This window comes from Atractosteus spatula, chromosome 14, assembly GCF_055471065.1.
Source record: "Atractosteus spatula isolate fAtrSpa1 chromosome 14, fAtrSpa1.hap1, whole genome shotgun sequence".
In the NCBI taxonomy this organism is placed as follows: domain Eukaryota; kingdom Metazoa; phylum Chordata; class Actinopteri; order Semionotiformes; family Lepisosteidae; genus Atractosteus; species Atractosteus spatula.
This window is the reverse complement of record NC_142719.1, coordinates 11,148,098-11,166,907: the sequence shown is the minus strand read 5'-3', so window position 1 is coordinate 11,166,907 and position 18,810 is coordinate 11,148,098. Positions and strand designations below refer to the sequence as shown.

General features: G+C 44.0%; 3 protein-coding genes across 3 annotated transcripts in view; 1 reads left to right on the top strand and 2 right to left on the bottom strand.

The window, feature by feature from the left end:
* Positions 1-1,796: 1,796 nt before the first annotated feature.
* On the top strand, positions 1,797-2,399 carry cldn23l (claudin 23-like). Its single transcript, XM_088933367.1, has one exon. The coding sequence runs from the start codon at positions 1,797-1,799 to the stop codon at positions 2,397-2,399; it is 603 nt and encodes a 200-aa protein (XP_088789493.1).
* A 1,628-nt stretch (positions 2,400-4,027) lies between these two features.
* Positions 4,028-14,641, bottom strand: LOC148820618 (cation channel sperm-associated protein 4-like). The gene is made up of 11 exons (XM_088933045.1): positions 14,606-14,641; positions 13,145-13,237; positions 12,473-12,616; positions 12,281-12,382; positions 12,070-12,167; positions 10,898-11,027; positions 10,343-10,476; positions 9,463-9,637; positions 7,208-7,425; positions 6,600-6,762; positions 4,028-5,392 (listed from the first exon to the last, which is right to left on the bottom strand). Exons 1-11 carry the CDS (start codon positions 14,639-14,641, stop codon positions 5,294-5,296), a joined length of 1,392 nt encoding a protein of 463 aa, XP_088789171.1. The 3' UTR covers positions 4,028-5,293.
* A 1,231-nt stretch (positions 14,642-15,872) lies between these two features.
* cnksr1 (connector enhancer of kinase suppressor of Ras 1) overlaps positions 15,873-18,810 on the bottom strand; it is a 50,131-nt gene continuing 47,193 nt past the window's right edge. The window contains exon 21 of the mRNA XM_088932258.1: positions 15,873-18,021. Coding sequence (XP_088788384.1) covers positions 17,602-18,021 — 420 coding nt within the window. The 3' untranslated portion in view covers positions 15,873-17,601. The remainder of the gene's footprint in view (positions 18,022-18,810) is intronic.

Genomic DNA, 18,810 nt, shown 5'->3' with positions numbered 1-18,810 from the left:
AACTCTAATAGTCTGTCTTTACGTGGTAAAACATCCTAACAAGGTTTACATAAAGCAAACTAAAATATTTGTAAGGGCTCAATAGCAGCAGTCAAAGTAAAGGTTTTCAAAGTGCTATTTGATTACTTATAGAAACAAAGCACCAGAACTACTGCACCATTGCCTTCAAAGATAGGACTTGTGAGGAGCCCTGAAGTAACAGAATTCACTGCACACTAAGAGAGTGGCACATTGGTGCAGTGGTTAGCATTGGTGCCTTGCAGCACAGGGGCGCTGGATTCAGTTTTGGACCTGATGTGCTATCTGTGTGGAGTTTGTATGCTCTCCCTGCGTTTGAATGGGTTTCCTCTGCGTGCTCTGGTTTCCTCCTACAGTCCAAAGACATACTGGTGAGTTGTGACTGGCTTCTGGGAAAATTGGCCCTGGTGCGAGTGTGTGTGCATGTCTGTGTGGCTGGGTGCAATGGACTGATGTCCCATCCAGGGTGCACCCTTCCTTGTGCCCATTGCTTTCTAGGAAAGTCTCTGGCTCACCCTGCAATCCTGAACTGGATGAAACAGTTATAAATGGATGGATGGACTACAAGCTAAAAAACGTGTCTGATGTGCTGACAACCTTAAATACCTAGAAACCAGTAGTTCAGGCTCACTCCGCTACTTTCTGAATGATAGCGTGTTGCCATAGCGACGCCTTCTTGTCCTTCTGCGTAATCAGTTTGCCCTCGTTAGTCTGCGAGAGTGTGGTAGTGGACTGTTCTTCGTTATGACGCAGCAAGAGTGGCTTTTCTTGTGGAAGTGCCTGATAGAAGGGCTCTGTGAACGATGTGTTTAAAGACCCAGCCAATGTCTGCCTTCACTCAACTTCTTCTTCATCTCCATATTCCTCTGTTTGTAACATGCCGAACAAGTTGGTAGAATTGGGAAAGTAAACATGCTTTCTCCATAAAACATGAAGGGAAAGAAATGCAGAAACTTGTTAATGCACACAGATAAGAAGCTTCACATCATAAATACCTTACATGTGTTTGTATTCAATGTCTGTGGGCGAAATCCTAGTCCATGTGATATAGAGACGAAGGGTATTAAACCCATATGTTGTGTAACATGCCTGTCTGTGGGACCGGTTCTTTTAAACTCTAAAGTGTGAACACTGATACACAAGAGAAACAATGACAAACAAGGCTCAGAGCAAAGAGCAGAAATATTCTGAAAGCCCACCCTAGTTATGTACTGTAGCTGCCCCAGCTCCAGTCCACATTTATGCCACATGGAGAAGCATTTATAATGTTTGAATATCTATCCATCCATAACCATTCATAACCACTTCATCCAATTTAAGGTCCCGGAGGAGCTGGAGCCTATCCAGAAAGCAACGGGCACAAGGCGGGATGCACTCTAGACGAGACCGGTCCATCGCAGGGCAGACACACAAGCAGACATGCATACCTGTGTATATGTACAAGCTTGTCTTCGGATGGTGGCAGGAAACCCACACAAACATGGGGAAAATATACAAATTCCACACAGATAGCACTCCAGGAATTGAACCCAAGGCAATGCTAACCACCACGCCACCATGACGATGGATGAACAGCCTTTTCCTATACAGTGGAATGTGTTTCAAGTATACAAATTAGGTAGATGGGCTAATTGACCTCCTCTCATTAGTCGACATTTTTGTGGTCATACACATACCTGCAAGAACAGTTTTTTTTTTCTCCAGCTCTCTGCTAATCTGTTGCAGGCCCAGGGAGGCTCCTCTCCTTCTACCCGGCTCCCTCTGGCTCGGAACCCGGGATGCAGACCCCAGCGCCGATGATCGCGGGCATCGCCTGCACGCCGGTGGGGCTGATCTTGGTCTTCACAGCGGTCATCACGCCCCAGTGGAGAGAGGGCCACGTGCGACTGGGCAAGGGGTCGGCGGTGAGGACGGACGGGCTGTGGGAGTCCTGCCTGCGGGTGGCCGAGCCGGAGTTCAAGCTCTGCTGGCCCGTGTCGGGGGCCGACCCGCGAGACGCCGGCGTGCTCTGGGCGCGGGGCCTGCTCCTGGGCTCCCTGTTCCTCTCCGGGGTGGGCATTGTGCTGGCTGGCATCGGCGCCCGCTGCTGGATGGACTTCCCCCAGCGCAATGTGGCGGGCGCCAGCGGAGTGGTCATCATGCTTTCTGGGCTGCTGTGCCTCGCCACCCTGGGGATCTATGCGTGGCACCTGGGGGTGCCAGCCTCTGATCACCCCCACATGCAGCACTGGGGAGGCAGCTCACTCTATTTTGGCTGGGCGGGGGGCAGTATTGAATTCCTGGGAGGGGTGGCCCTCTCTCTGAGCTTCAAACATACCAAATGCACCATGTGCACAGCAAAGACCCCGAACGAGGACAAAGAGGCCTATGAGCTTAACTGAAGATGCTTTTACAACCCTACAATTCCTTAGATTCTACTCAGAGGACACCGAGGTCAGACTTTGAAAGGGGACGTACTCTAGGTCAGGCCAGGCAATTGTGGAGATGATCTGCCCCACACAGTCCTAGTCAGACCTAGGAGCAGGGTGGCAGAGCTTCTCAGCCCATCCAATGGAATGTCAAGCCTGTTGTTCTGATTTAAGGGGTTTACTCGTGATTTTTCAGAAGCTTAGCTAGCTCTGTGGTTGACTGATTGGATGGCCTCATTATGTCATTATTCTCTCTGGCCTGCTGTTGTAGAGTTATTTCAGAAATATTTCAATTGCTTCATCAATGGAAGAAATCTTTGATCTTCTGTAAGAAAGAAATGAAAACAGTGGTAAAACACGAGGTTCTTATTTCTGGTTATTTCTGCTCCACCTTATTTAATCAGCATATCCTTCCACATCACACCTGACTCCAGTACGCTGACAGAACGGCAGCTGTGGAAACAGCAAGGTCAAGGGAAACTCAGGAAAAAGTAACCCAGGATCAAACAGCTTGCCTGGGGAGCTGGATCACTGATCATGAGCGAAGGAAGGAAGGAAGGGAGGGAGGGAGGGAAGGAAGGAGGGTACGCACACTAGGTAGCTCCAGGGAGAATCCGAAATGGGGAGCGATGGTAAGGGAAAAGAGGAAGGTTAAAGTAGTGAGAGGAGCGAAAGGCGATAGGAGGATTAGTTGCGGCGTGAGCTTCTCTTCAAGTGGCTGCGCGACAGCGTTTATGAGAACGCGTGGAGTGCGTGACAGTGTGAGTGCGTGCGGAATGCGTGACACAGGGTACAATCCCACGCAAACACGTGGAAAACACACAAGTTCCACACAGAGAACACTCCAGGTCAGGAACTGAACCCACCGCCCCAGCCCCCAGCGCTGCAATGCTAACCACTGCACTCCTGTATCACCCCAAATGCATATTATTAAAAACAATATTGACAGATATGGATATGGTGCTCTAAGAGCTTTTGGCAGTAAATCATTCATATTGGTCGTTTTAGGTCACCCGATCAATGTATGAAGACTGGATAGATCACCCTTGTCACTTGACATGGCTCCACAAAGATTTCACCTGTCCTGGCTTCACCATGCACTACTGAGATCATCTTACTTCAGTGATTAAAGTTTTCTGACCGGGTCAGATGAGTAAAACAGAGCACCCTGCATAAAAGAGAAAGTCCAATATCACAGTTCTCTACTATTCAAACATAACTATTAGACATTATGTGCTGTTGTTCCAGAGAAAATAAAATCCAAAATTTTGAGAAGCAAGTAAAACTTCTTTATTGATCCAAAGATAATAAGACCACGGCTTGAGACAAAACACAGTTTTGTGTGGTTTTTGCACAGTATTTGTGTTCTTCTCCAAAACTATTCAGAATCACTGCAATGGATGTTATCAGTTTCTTGCTGGTTATAACTGGGTTATTAGAAGGCAAAAGACAAGTAAAGGCCTTTCCACGCCAAGCATACTGGGGAGAATTGTAGATCAGAGCATGCAGTACAACAAGCCCCTTTGCGCATGGAGCTGGTAAACATAAATGATTGAAAAAATAGGATTGAATTGAAAAAATATACACTACGGAGCAAAGACACATGGTTCTGCTAACAAGCGGTTAAGTTCCTATAAACAGCAACTGGACTCACTGGAGCACGTTAACGTGATTATTTTCCACCTGAATTTCTACTCCAGAAATGCACGGCATGCCCTCTACTGGCCACTGCTAGCATGTTACCAATCATCCTCTGGCGCTAACCAGAGAGAATGTGTGTCTATACAGCAACAGCTAGAAACAGTCAGGAATTGCTGAGGGCTCAAATGAAATGCCAATCAAAATCAGTGAAATATTCAGACTTTGAGGGCATGGGAAAAGATATTACTCAGAGGAGCTGTTAGGTCATGAAGGAGGTGACCTCTCCAGGAACACTGAGCTCCTCTGAACTGTATGTATAGTTGTTGAGTAAAGGCCTTTACCTGATTTTGCTTATAAACTGGAGAATGCTGAACACACTCCGTCCTTTACTCCACCCTCTGGCTCTGTAGTGGCAAAGAGGATGCTTTGGTGTGATCAGTGATGCAAACTCTTTCCAGGCTATGCCATTCTTAGTGTCACACAGGACGGGCAGGAAAGGGGGCTGAGATGCAGCTTGGAATTTGCTAAAAATATCTGGGTCTCAGGTGCAGTATGAGGTTGGGTTGTACCAGCTGAAGGTGGGACGAAGTTGGGGGTTGATTATACAGTATATACCACAGCAGAAGCAAATGTTTGCAGTGCATTATCTCTTGAGATTAGATGATGGCTTACTCCCAAAAAAGCATTGCAGAAAAGTATTATTAACTCAGCCTGTGTAAATGAATACAAGGTGTTGCTCCTGCCTATTCAAAGCCATATGGCACCACTCCTCAGATAGTGGTGAATTCCCCTACACCAAAAGGCCGGGCCTCCTGCCGTGAGAGAATCCAGCCCTATCCAGGATCCAAAGGGCAGACCTCACCTTCTGTGACAGGATCAGTGCCAATGAGCACTCTTACAGTTAGAACACCTATTACCTTGGATTCTACCTGTGTGCACCTCTGTAAATATCAGTAAAGATACTGTATATTTTTTTCTCTTTTTTGAGTAAGGTTTTAAGCGTTATTCATCTGGGGAGTTGAATTGATGAGAATGACAACATTCCAGGAACACTGTGGTTTAGAGCAGGGAAATTAATTGGATGAGGATGGTGTTTAACTTTGAGAGTATTGGAGTGATTTGATGGGTGGGGATGTGATATGGATGGGTTTAGGTACATAATATTCTTCAGTGCGTTTCAAAGTGTGTTCCCCAGTGGAAGTGTGGGTGAAGAGGATGTTGGGGACCTAACATATAGACTTCCTTTTGGCTTTCATCGCCGCCTGAAGCACAGTCCCCTTCTGGTACAGAGCAGGTGAGGGCGATGCTGAGTCAATTATGTTTGCCTGTAAAAAGGAAAAACAATAATGAAATAGGTGACCATGTGATGTTACTAGAATGTTATAACACAAATATAGTAATGTTATAACACAAACAGCAATATATTAAAAAGATAGATGCATTAGTACCTTTTGCATGCACAAAGTTTCTGGGGGTGATTTTAAACACACTGGCATTTAGTATAACACCCATAAGCTTTAATTTATCAACTCGGGGGTGTCAACATGCAGACCTTGGGTTTGGTCTGGCCTTTCAAGCCTGACCCAATCTGTTGGGTCCCAAGCTTATCTATTGAGCCCATGTGGTAGGAGAGGTCAGAAGACGCCCTTGTTAATGTTATTGTGATACACAGTCTCATATGCATAGCACTAGCTATAGTTTTCTTGCTCTAACTAATCGTAGTGCGGCTGTTTGATGATGTCACAGATCCTGTCAGACAGGGCCATGTCTTAGCATGAAAACAGAAGGAAAAATGGCACTGCAAGACCCATACACACACTTCTATAAACCTCTCCTCCAAGGTTTGGAGCAACCTCAGAGACTGAGTTGACCATCATTATTCTCACCAAAGCCAAAACCTTGCTCTTTTGAAAGCTGAGAGCAAATTCCTGCCTGGCTGGAATATTTGCTAAGGTAGAGGTACCTTTCACTGGGACAAATAGAGAAAACAACCAACCAGCAATGTCATCACACTGCAATCGTCCTGTTTAACTTTTTTAAATTCAAGGAGGTGAACACAGAGCTTCCACCTGAGGTAGTAGCAGGAGAAAGCATTGTTTTTCAATTTAAAACCAAGCCTCTTGGTGATTTTTAACGTGTGCACTTGGACCACACTTGTTCTGTATATCTTTACAGTGCACGTGAACATTTTCAAATACAGGTTCTGTATTTGCATCCTGATTTTTCTGTCTAATTGTTCTGTCACAAGACGTGCTCTTAGTGAGAACGAGGTTGTGCTTAGCTGCCTTTACCATGGCAGAGTACAACAAAGTCTTGCAAGGGAATGTTTGACTCCCTAAATTCCCTGGAAACAAGGAGCAATCCATTCACCCTAGCCAAAGCTGTTCATTTGCTCTAGAATCTGAAAATGGACTTCTGTTTGTAATTCACTGAGTTCATACTCAGGAAGAGTTAATAACATAGCTGCCCTTTACTATACTATAATTATTCCACTGGACATGGGTCCTTGGCTTTTACAGATAATTCCCCTACCTTCTCCAGGATCATGAGTGTGGACAGCATGTCCCCTGTCCTGCCAGTGGCAATTTCATTCATCAGGAGGTTGTCCTGCAACAGTGAGGCCTGTTTGTTCCTCATGATCACCTCCTGCTCCTGCTCCTGGTTGAAGGATATCCCTTGTACTTCTCCCACAATACTGAAGAGATGAAAACAGTATGGGGCATCACAAACAACAGCATTTCCTATAGCTAATCAACTCAAAATCATTACCTAGTCAATCCAAACGTGTCCCATGGGGATGGGTGGGTTTGAATGACACTTGCCATGTTGATCTTATTAACATTAGGTTTTTAAGAACAGCCACCAAGAAATAGTACAAGCAGACAAAAAGGAGAGAAACTGACTCACTGCAGAAAGTCAGAAAAATGCAGAGAAGAGAAAAAGGCTTGATATTTTTTCCTGCAGTTCTATTTGTTTATTCTAATCACACACAAAACTGTGCTGTGATCTCTGATGTGGGTCATGCTGCAGTTCGGTTTTTTAGACGCATATAATGGTGGTGCCATTTTGAATGAGCATGACAGGACACCATGTGCAGTAACACCAAGCAGCTCTCTGCCAGGCATTACACCTGCCCCCACCTGTTCAGCTCCTGGCGGATCTTCTGGTAATCCTTGATGTTCTTCTGGATGGCCTCCAGCACCATGCAGAATTCTTCATAGGATTCGACCGTCAGGTTCTCCAAGCAGCTGTACTTGTATGGTTTTTGTCGCTGGGTCATCTTGGTCTCCCGGAGCACCTCTTCCAGGTGCACTGTGTCAATATCCGCGACAGAGTCCTCCTCCAGCTGTTTCTGGGTCTAACACCAGAGGGCACACTCACAGATCTGCACTACTCTCTCATTTTCTGGACTGTGCTGGATTGAACTGTGACTGTGCCATACAAAGTGGTGTCGTACATTGTGTTGTGCACTTCTGCATTCTACTTACTGTACATCTACAGTACAGAGTGGTCATAAAGTCTTACAATCACCCTTGAAAACATACCTCCAAAAAGTATAAGGATTGCGGTTTAGGATGTTTGTAATCAAGACTGCAGAAGACAAAGAACTTGCTGTGAAACTTTACAGTGTGGACAGTGATACTGGGAAGAGACACACACTGAGGTCCCCAGAGTCTGTCTCCCACAGATCTCAATCAAGGATCTGGCCCAGGTTAGGTCAGCCAATGCACTTCTTTAGATACAGCATTCAAAGAACTCAAGGGGCTCCTCTTCCGTCTCAGCCTGCAAACACCCCTTGGATCGTTGTTCACAATTAGTTGAGCACTGTTTTATAGACCACAATGAACCAGCACTCGCACACAATATTGTAATGCTGCCGAAGTTTCTAAGCCACGAGAACTAGACCAGGGATCTTGCATTTTTAGTTAGTCAAATGCCATCCCTGGTTTTAATGTGCTGGGAAATGAGTGCCTTACACCCTCCACCAGGCTGTAAGCAAGCAGAACTGGCGGTGCCTCCCAGCTGTGGGATTGGAACTCAGTCAGGGCAGGGCCTACACTAATGGCTTCAGTAAAGACAATAATTAAGGACACAGGTGGTGGAAGAAATTAAAAATTGAAGACCAGAACAATCAAGAACAAATCATGTACAGTAGCTACATCTCGAAATTGATTCCATGGGAGAAGATTCCTTGAAGAAACACCTGGATAAGGGTCTTGAATCATCAACCTCTTAACACACGAATGAGTGAGATGGACTCATTAAGAACAAACTGTTCCAAATATTGCCCCACCTAATGTATCTACCACCACAACCCCAATACCTCAGCGGTCTTGCTCTCCCAGAGCACATCCTCCAGTGCTGACGGTATCAGTTTTAATGAAGACGTCTTCTTTCTGTTACCACTAAGTCTAACAGCACAGGACAAACTCACAGATCTGCACTGATCTTATTCACTGAGTTCCCACCTGAATTTCCAGGAGAGTGGATGCATGGTTAAACCAGTGTCCTCAAAGATAATTACAAGACTCTTGTCACCACCCTGTGCAATTCTCCATTAAACTAAGCTATAGCAAATGGTAACGTGCCCATCCCTGACAGCAAACTGACTTTGTACAGCCACACTTAGTTGCAATCTCCCAAAATGTAAGAGTCAGAAACAACAGAAACTGTGGCCAAGCAAGATATAGGAGAGAATCACAAGAGCCTTGTGTTATCTGGGACCACATCTGTCTACCTGTATTTCACTACACTACACTATCGAAATTTAAAGAGGTTCAAGTGGTGAGTAGTTTTAGCGTCCAGCAGCAAGAGAATAAGTAAAGACTAATTCTACACCACAAAGCGGAAAAATGAAAGTTACATACTGCACCAGCAGAAGGCTTCTCAAATGAAAAAAAGGTTTTCTACTCCTTTCTTTATATGTTACAGCATAGAATTACCCTCTACTTATATAATAACTTTGTTGTATTGTACCCAGTTCTTCCACGTGACCCTGTATTAGACTAATCAGTTATTGAAAACGGATGCACCAAATTACACTATTTGATCTTAAGCTCCATTGCATTATTTTATACCCTGCTGTGCTGTACATTCAGTTCTCTGTCTGACCTGTTCTCCCCATCTAGGATCAGTTCCCTGTGGTCAGCATTGTTTTTTCATCATACTGACACTGCAAACAACATGCACAACCAACACTTTTCCTTTCATTCTTTTTCCAGAGAGAGCCTTACAGAGTCTTGGTTGTGGGCCTACTGTGCAGTACTTTGCTGCAATGTACAGTGATTCTGTTGTGCTGTACTGTGATGCTGAAACAGAAATAGAGAAAAAGACAGGGACTGTGGAACATGGGGAGGGGAGGTCCTGAACGTTATTACCAAACGTGAGCACTGACCAATGCGACTTTGTCACCCCCCTGGCTGGAGCTTTGCTCGTCATACTCAGCCATGGCGAGCTCCAGATTGGTCGTCACCACGGCAACCAACAGGTTGGCGAAGATGAAGGCGCCGCCCGTCAGGAAGACAAAGAAATAGACTGCAGCTCCATACATCAAGCCCTCCCCCTCCGTCCTGACCACACAGGAAGAGACAGAGAACAAAAAAGAAATCTGAACATTAATCCTGGCCTAGGAGACCTTGTGCTGAGGGCCGTGATGGTGGTGGTAGAAAGAATAGGCCATTGTACTCAAAAGAAAAAGAGTGCCTTCAGCTGAGCTGTCAAGCACTGCTGACAGTGCCACTTGGCCATTGTTGTACTGTTGTGCTGTTGTACCATATTTGACTTGCTCTCTCAGAACTAGACATATTTAAAGCTGCTGACTGTTTAAGGCTGCACTGGTAAGAACAAAATGAAAACAACTGAGAAATAAAAAACAAACAAACAAACTTTGCACTTTGAGAGTGAGCTGAGAGTGACCCAGTCACAAACCAGGTTTCCCTAAAGTGTCTCCTTCTCCCCAGGCTAGATAACTGGGAGCTGAGGAGGGCACAAGGCCAGGGTGATATCTGTCCTGTTCCATGCTTGGTGTCGTGTTGCCATTTTTTTTTCTTCAGCTGCACACTTAATAGCAAACTAAAGGCCATCCTGCTTTAACCTACTTTACTCTAAATCAGATAAAACAGCACCCTTTTTTTTAGAAATGTCAACATCACTTCTCACTCACGGAAGCACCATGGCTATATAGCCTAAACCCCCTTCCGTTTACTACGCTAAGCGCGCGATGCGACGCCACAGGACTGCTGCGTCCGGCCGGGTGATGGTGGTACAGTACGTACTGAAACTGCTCGTAGATGCTCATCCAGCCGTCCTGCGTGATGCAGATGAAGAGAGAGTACATGGCCGTGGCCAGATCCCCGAAGGCCGAGGGCACCGCCACGCCGAACAGCGTGACTCCGAACACCGCAAACACCTGGGAGGAAATGACCCAAGCAAAATGAAAATCCCCTTCTAATGCTGAAATCAGTCACAGCGACATTTCAATTTCTATGGGATTCAGGTAGAGAGAGAGATTCAGATAGAGCTCTTACAAATACTATTATTCATACTAGTACTACAAATTAGGCTTGTTTTGTATGTCCCATTGCTAAAAAATGCAATTGTTTAACTATAAAAAACTGAATAACAGATGTAATCTTGCTTGGAGTCTTCTGGATCCACAAGGCTACCAATTACTGGTGTGTTTGTGCCTGCTCTATTTTGTGCTTAGTGTTGTGTCACAGTACTTGTACCTGTGTCAGAGAGGCGGGCTGTAACATGGCGGGGTTGAGCATTACGCAGGCATATGCTGGCATCGCAGTCAGCAGAAGCCAACGGCGAGGGGGCACACTCACCAGCATGATGATGACCAGCAGCAGGAAGATGTTGGCCATGTCCGGGATAGACTGCAGGATCACCTGGACCATCATGGCCACGCCCCGCAGGGCGGTGAAGCCCCGGATGCTGCGGATCACCCTCAGAACTCTGCACGCGCGGAACACAAGCGGGCCAGTAAGACAAGCTGACTCTGCACCAGTTTAACTCCACTTGCCTGCCTGTGGACAGGTGCTGTCCAGATGACGCTGTTGACTTATACTGTTCCTTAGTGAACAAACTGAACACTGCCGTGAACATTAGCATGTAGTCATCCTGGTGCCACTTTAAGAACTTAAGCTAACTAACCTGCCTGGAGAAAGAGTCCACCAGCTAATAGAACACGACTGGCTTTATCCCTGACCACACACATACAGTACATAACCATAAAATCCTGTTCTAATGGTTTGATTTATTTCACTACCTAAGTCTTTATAATTCCCAGCAATATATTCTTCACAAATAGCGGAATATGAGGTCACAACTGGAAGAAGAAGTGCTGCAGGCTACATCTACTGTAAAGTTCTCTTTAGTTGATTGTCATTAATATAAATAGCTTAACACTGTGCTAAATGCAGTAAATGTATGAATTGTTTAGTTAATAGTTGGAGAAGTAGCGTTTGCAGCAGTTCTTCACATATATCATGGACCCACTGGGAGACACTCCAGCAGGCCCACTGTATAGAGCAGTTAGAGAAGAGAGAAATTACCTCACTGACTTAAGGGGGAAATTTAGGGGCAACTACTTTGTACAAGCCGAGAGTGGATTTTAGAATGTAGCCAAGACATCAGGGTTTACACCCCTGCTCTTGCAAATGGTGCCTTGGAATCTTTCATAGCAAAATAATCAAGACCTCAGTTTTAATGTTTCAGCTGAAGGGCAGGGTGTACTGGATTTGGAAATTCTGAGTCAGTAGTAAGAGTGCCTCCTAGTGTTCTACCAACACAACTTACAGCTGTAACTTGTTTTTTTTGGGGGGGGGGAGGCCTCTCATTCCAGTACTGAACAGGCCCAGCAGTGTTTAGCTTTATAGTAGAAGCAGTAACAGTAGTATCAATAGACGGAGGAGCACCTGTAGAGGCAGCAATCTTATAATTGCTCATATTGATTGACTTATCCACTTGTAGCAGCAGCAGTTTTAGTAGCACTAACCTGAGAATCCTGAGAACGTTGGTGCTTCCCAGAGACATCACAGCTGGACCCACAATCAGAGATGCAATGATCATGAAATCCAGGATGTTCCAGCCATCCTGAAACAGGAATCCAGATTTTGAACAGTCAGTCTGAGTTTTCGACCAGCAGAACAAACACAAGCCTACGTCTTCACAAATGATTTTGGATTCATCAGTAACTGGAGAGTCACCTTCCAAAAGATGTAGAAGCCGTAGTACCACTTGACAAGAATCTCCCAGATAAATATGGTCAGGAATATTTGTTCAAAAACATTGAAAACTGTGGCATATCTCTAAAACAAAGAGAAGACACAAGCATTAGAGAAAATAACTAGGGGGCAATTTTAAAATTTACTGTCCCCCACACATTCTGGTGAACTCACCTCAGCTATGACAGGGCTGGTTTGGAAAGCAATGATGATGGAATTGCCCACGATGGAGGCCATGATGAATATTTTGAAGAGAAAGTGGTCAAGAAGGGCTCCAACAAGCTCCTGGGAGACATAGGTCTCTACATGGGATTCATCCTGAAAGAAAGGATTCACAAAGCTTTTACTTCAATATCCAGGCAGGCAATTCATCCACCCTTAAATCCACCACATCTATTTAGATATATTCTTATGTATTTAGTATTCTTTAATAAATACTAGTGAACTGCAGATATCTGTGGCTTCAAAAACATGTACCTTGCTTCAGTCAAGCAAGTGGTTTTGAAGACCTTCTGTATACAGTAGTTTAATACAAAATGTCCTTAATTTTTCAGCTCATTTCCACAGTAAATTCAAACCTTGGTTTAGATCATTCTTGTACTCCGTATATAAGGGGACCTCAGACAGTGGAGAGTTCCTCTTCTTAAACCTGTGAGGTTTAGCTCCAGATCTCTAGTCTCTAAAGGGCTGAGCTCGATCCAGGCGATCTCTGCACAGGCTCAGCATGTGGAGTCACCTCCTGACGTTGCTAATTAGTAGAGAACCGTGCCTCCAAACTACTGTTAATCCTTCACTCCTGCACTGTAAAGGAGAATCCTATGTTCCCAGTTCGGTTAACTCACTCACCTTAACCTGAAATATCGCCTTGAAGTCGGTGACTTCCACTTCTTCATCTGTGTCTGGTATGGACCCCTTCCGGACCCTCCACTCCGACACACGCTGTTTCACACAAACCGTGCAGCAGAAAGTTAAAGAGCGTGAGGGGAGTCAGGTCAGGCAGGCGTGGTAGGTCAGAGGAATGAAACATAACCACCAGCCCCCCCTGGATCTGAAACAAAGTCATTCACTAATAGAGCATAGTGCCTAGCCTGGGGGCAGCTGGGAGATTGTCGAGGGAGCCACAAGGAAGGCAGCCCTCATGATGCCCTCAGGGGTGACACTCAGCCCTGTAGCAACAGTCCACTGCATACTCATCCCATTCCTCAATCCCGTTCCTGAGGTATACTGAGCAGGTAGGGCAGGTGGGTTAGAAGGATCACCAGGGGAGAGGGACTGGTTAAAGGGCACTGGTGCAATTGGGTGAGTGGGAGTCCTCTTTTTCCTTATTGTTGTTCTGTGTGCTTATGTTCTTTACAACTTTGTCTATCATGGCTTTCCCCATATAACCACATATTCATAAAGAGGACATTCAATCCAACAACAAAAAAAAGATATTGCTGTAAAAAAGAAAACAACATTAGATACAGGGTCCAACCTGACACATGCAAAGTAAGTGACATTGATTTTTTTGACCCGATGCCCACTAAGGCTCAATTCGTCACTGTTTCATATATGCTTCGGAATGCTTCTTAATGGCTTTATGAAGCCTTGGACTTGGAATGAGGAATTCATGTATAGATGTGTGTTCTGCTGTAATGCAGCCTCCCAGGCTGAGGTCATTTATGCCCACTGTTCCCCGCGTTTAAATTTCCACACTAAAAAAAAAATATTGGATGCAAAAATACGCAGACGCCCTCTGCTGGTAATTCTGCGTAGAATAGTTTTGCAGCGCAAAGGTATAGCAGAAGATTTTTGAAAAGATCAATTGAGTCCCAGATCTCTTTATGTAAGACAGACAGCGTTTAAATGTGTGTGCCTGCAAGGAGGTAGTGAAATGAAATTATGGTCTAATTCAAGAACATGTTTTCTGGAGAAACGATAGCCAGAAAATTTTTAAAAAGTGGTGGAAATAAAGTGCTCTAAAGTGGTAAATATATAGTATACTGTACGTTCACCAGTCGATTATTTTTTAAACGTCATCTATACAAATTACAATCGTGTAATCTATTATACATACTATTTTAAATAATAAGAGATTCGTACTGAAACTACGAATCCGACCTAATCCCACTTACTTTATAAACATAGCTGTTACAGCGTTTGAAGAAAGCATCTTTGGAAAGTGCATACCCATACAGAAACTCTGACAAAGACTTTGAATATTCAAAAGCTGTCCGTCCATTAATAAAAGATTTGAAAAAATCACCAATACCAGTGATATGATGAAAGTAGCAGCTAAATTTCATCAGAGAAAATAAACTAACTCACTCTCGTGTGCACTTTAGAAAATGTCCTCGATTCCATTCTTCATGTTTCTACTACTGCAGTCTTCGTTACTAATGATTTCGACGAACTAAACAAGTTTTACTTATTCTAGTGTGGTTTAGCAGTATGTCTCTGTGACGTCTGCAAGCAAACCTTTAAAACTTTCGCATGTTGTGACGTCACAATGACACGGCGATTACGTCAGCGGGAAGGTCAGCCAAATGGGTCACCCCACATTAAAACTGAACAGAGCGAAGCGCAGAAAACTAATTTGCAGAAAACAAATGTTCTTCAGTTAACTCCTTACCTGTGTTATTGTCTCACATTGACATAGGAAAGGTTTTACCTGGGTATGGAACAAATTATCGATACGTGTTATCACCACAGGGTAGATATAAATTAAAAAAAAACTTTTAGTAACGAAAATGTTAAAATACAATTGAGAGAGCATTAACTAATCTACGATCATAACTTTCTTCTTTCAGGTTAATTATCTGCTGCTAATTGTAATATATCCATAGCTTGTTTTGTGTTAATCTTCTTTTTGGAAGTACCCATAATGTTGCAATTTACTTTGGAAAAAGGCACCTATTATAATATTTTTTCTGAATAATTTCAGAAAAAAATGCACCCTTCCTTTTTTTAATAGTGAGAGTAAATTAGGTGCCACCCAAGGAAATAAAAAATAGATCATCACTAATTTGATGTAAATTAATATTAACTTATAGCTAAAACCATAAAAAAACATTAATAACTAATACAAATTAGATCAACTTTAATTTGTTCTTTGCAGATTTTCAAGACTCAGCACCTGATGGCTGTACAGTTTTCACCAATTTTATAAACACTAAGTCATCAGGAACAAAATTTAGTTTAATGTAAAATAGAAACTCACAGTCCAAACATAAGACTAGAAATACTGGTAGGTTAATTGGCTTCTGCAAAAACTGGCCATGGTGTGAGTTTGTGCGTGTCTGTGTTTGTGTCTGCGTGTGCCTTGTGATGGACTGGTGTCCTGTCCAGGGTATGCCCTGCCTTGTGCCCACTGCTTGCCAGGATAGGCTTCAGCTCTCCCATGACCTCAAAATAGAAGAAGTGGTTAGAAAATGAATGAACGGATTAACAATTATTAGTTGCCCATGACCTCCAACCAGGCCTCCCCTTTAAGACAGATAATTATCCAACTGTGGCATCCTTGTTAGTAAGTCTAATTTAGACCAATTATATGGTACAGGCCTGTTTTTTCCAAATAATACACCCTTTACCATTGGACATTTCAATGGATCATTTAATGGAATGTTATTGCAGGCATACAGTAACTACTGGCACTCTGTAATTAAAACAACAGCTTTTTTAAGTGTATTTTGTCAGCGAACCCATTGATTTGTAAAAGATAGATGTTCTAAAAAGTTTCTGGGGTTTCAATTGTACTTCTAGATTTCACTATTCCAATCTCTAGATCACCTATTGTTCAAGAGCTCAATTCCCTGTTATGATGAGCAGTAACAGTACGGGAGCCTACTGTCCCAGTACTGTACCAGCACTGGTGAACCAAGGTTGTGCACACAAATCTCCAACATGGTGCTTACTGTACCAGTACTGCACTAGCACTGGTGACCCAAGGGCTGAGCAGATAAAACGCCATCATGGTGCCTCCTATATCAGTACTGCACCAGCACTGGTGAACCAAGGTTGTGCACACAAATCTCCAACATGGTGCTTACTGTACCAGTACTGCACTAGCACTGGTGACCCAAGGGCTGTGCAGATAAAACTCCAACATGGCTAGGGTCAAGCCGTTACATGCTCACATGCAGCATTTGCAGCATTGCATGCACTCACATGCCTTGCACGTCCCAAGGAGTCACTGTTGCCTGGCCGAAAAAAACATCCGGACCTCAGGCCACAGTGTGCATTCTGAGCAGGTGCTTTTACTGGTTGAGCCATTCAGGGTTGTAGCACATGTACGATTACAAGATGGTGATGTACTTTCAGAGACCCTGATTAAAAAGTCCATGAAATTCTTGCCTCAATTAAAATGAGGTATTCCAGGGTTTGTGGTAACCAGCTGATGAAGACCCAATACAGAAGGCCAATTCACCCAGCTGTATTTGCTTAACAGTCTCTAATCTCTAATCTACCTGTCCCCACAGGATCCAAAAGTAAACGTGTTCACAAACCATTTTCCACCACGCTAACATTAGCACAGAAAAAAAAAAATCAACTCCTAACATTTCCCATTAAAAATGGATGAACTATCCTGGAACATTAATATGATATTTGTTTTTATTGCACTTTGAAATTGAAAAAGAGCCTCATGATTTTTACATCATTAGATTTTACAACTGTATTATATTTAACTTTCCATTTGAAATAAAAAGTTGCTATTTTAGCGTGGAGGTAAATGATTTATGATCACGTTCCCCATTGTTGCCTCTGCAATATTCCCCCTGTCACTGTCCTCAGGCGGTGAGGTTAAATATGTGAACACATGTCCCTTTTCTCAAGATTTTATCCATTAGTGTGGCATGAAATATTAGAGGTAATACTTTTAGACACATTTGCTTCAATAATTTGTATATAAAACCAATATATACATACAGGTATTCTTAAAAGATTTTTTAGCACAAAACTGAAGGCAAAATTATACACACGTAAAAGCTGAAAAAACCTTAACCAATAATAATTCCCTAATATCAACACACTTAAAAAAATAGGATTGTCCTCCATTAAAAAAACAACAACATTTGTCTTTTTTCCTGCTAAAAACTAAAGATGAAAGAATGAGAAAAAATGCTAAGGCTTTGTGAGGATAACCAAAAACCTCCTCTTAGAGGTTTCTTCTATCATCAAATTAAAAACACTGGCTAAGAAAATACTGCCGGGCAAAAATGGGCTGGACATGATGGTCGTCCAGCAAGTTACTGTATGTATCCAGACCGGTCAGCTAGCCCGGGCTTCTGGCTTTGTGAAGGACGTTCACGAAGAAGGAGGAGTCCTCAGATGAAGAAGTAATTGTCCGAGGACACATTTGCTGTCCCGCTGGGCAATGTGTCTGCAGGGTCCGTCTCCATCGGGCAGGACTCGACGTCCAGGTCCGCGGGCTCCGAGTCCACCAGCTGCTCCCCCTGGGTCAGCCTCACTCTGAAACTCGCGTCCAGCAGGGCGTCCCTCTGGTTCCGGGCCCCGGCGCTGCTGGGGCGGTGTCTGTCCAGGCCCGACTCCTGGCCGTCCTTGTCCTCGCCCGCGCCCTTGACCTCGCCCGGCGTGGCTCTTTTCGCGGCCCGCTTGGCCTTGGCCAGCTTGGCGATCTCCTGGCACAGCTCCTCATTCCTCTCCTTCCACTCCCGGAATTTCTCCGATGTCAGCCGGGGGTCGTCCAGGATCTTGTTGATGATCACCAGCTCCGCTTCCTTCGCCTGAAACCAAACAGTAACCATCACGCTGGCGGAGTGCCGGGCCTTGGACTCTCACTGGCAGTGGGGCTGGCTTTACCCAGGAGGCAGAAAGACTGCTGAAGCTCTAGATCATCTCTAATCGCCTTCCAGCATGAAGCACATTCTGCCACATTAATAATTCCTGGAGCCTTAAAACACAAAATACAAATGCTAAAGAACAGAATGTGACCAAAGAGAGCCAAATATCCTTGTACACATTTGGGTGTACTGGATAGCAAGGAAGATTTTGCAGAAGTATAAAACAAAATAGTTATATCTGCCCTTTATTTTTATTTCTGAAGCTGGCCTCACGTGCTAGCAAAGTATCAGCAGTGACAAAACGTACTGGTTGTATTTTAAATCAGGACACTCCCTTCCATTTTTGATTGCTTATTTATTTGTTTGGAACAGTAGCACAGACGTTTGTCTGCTTCATTTAAACAAAGACCCTTTTCTGAAGGTCGAAATCCAGATGGATGCTCAAACTGTTTAGATTGTATTAAGGAACACAGGAGTGGTTAAAAACCCTGTTCCCCCAGTCCTTCAGTTTACAGTGTCAACTCATGACCCACCTGCCCAGACTGTACTCTCTGCATTTGCTCTAAATCCTGTTCCTTGTATCTTGTCACTACATTATGTTTGTATCCAGTCTGCTCTTGAAATACTTATGCTGTTGGTATTTACAACTCAGAACATCTGTGTCGACTACCCTGGTTAAAGCAAGCATCAGGTAAACTGTAAAAATACACTATTAAAAATGTTCATGTACAA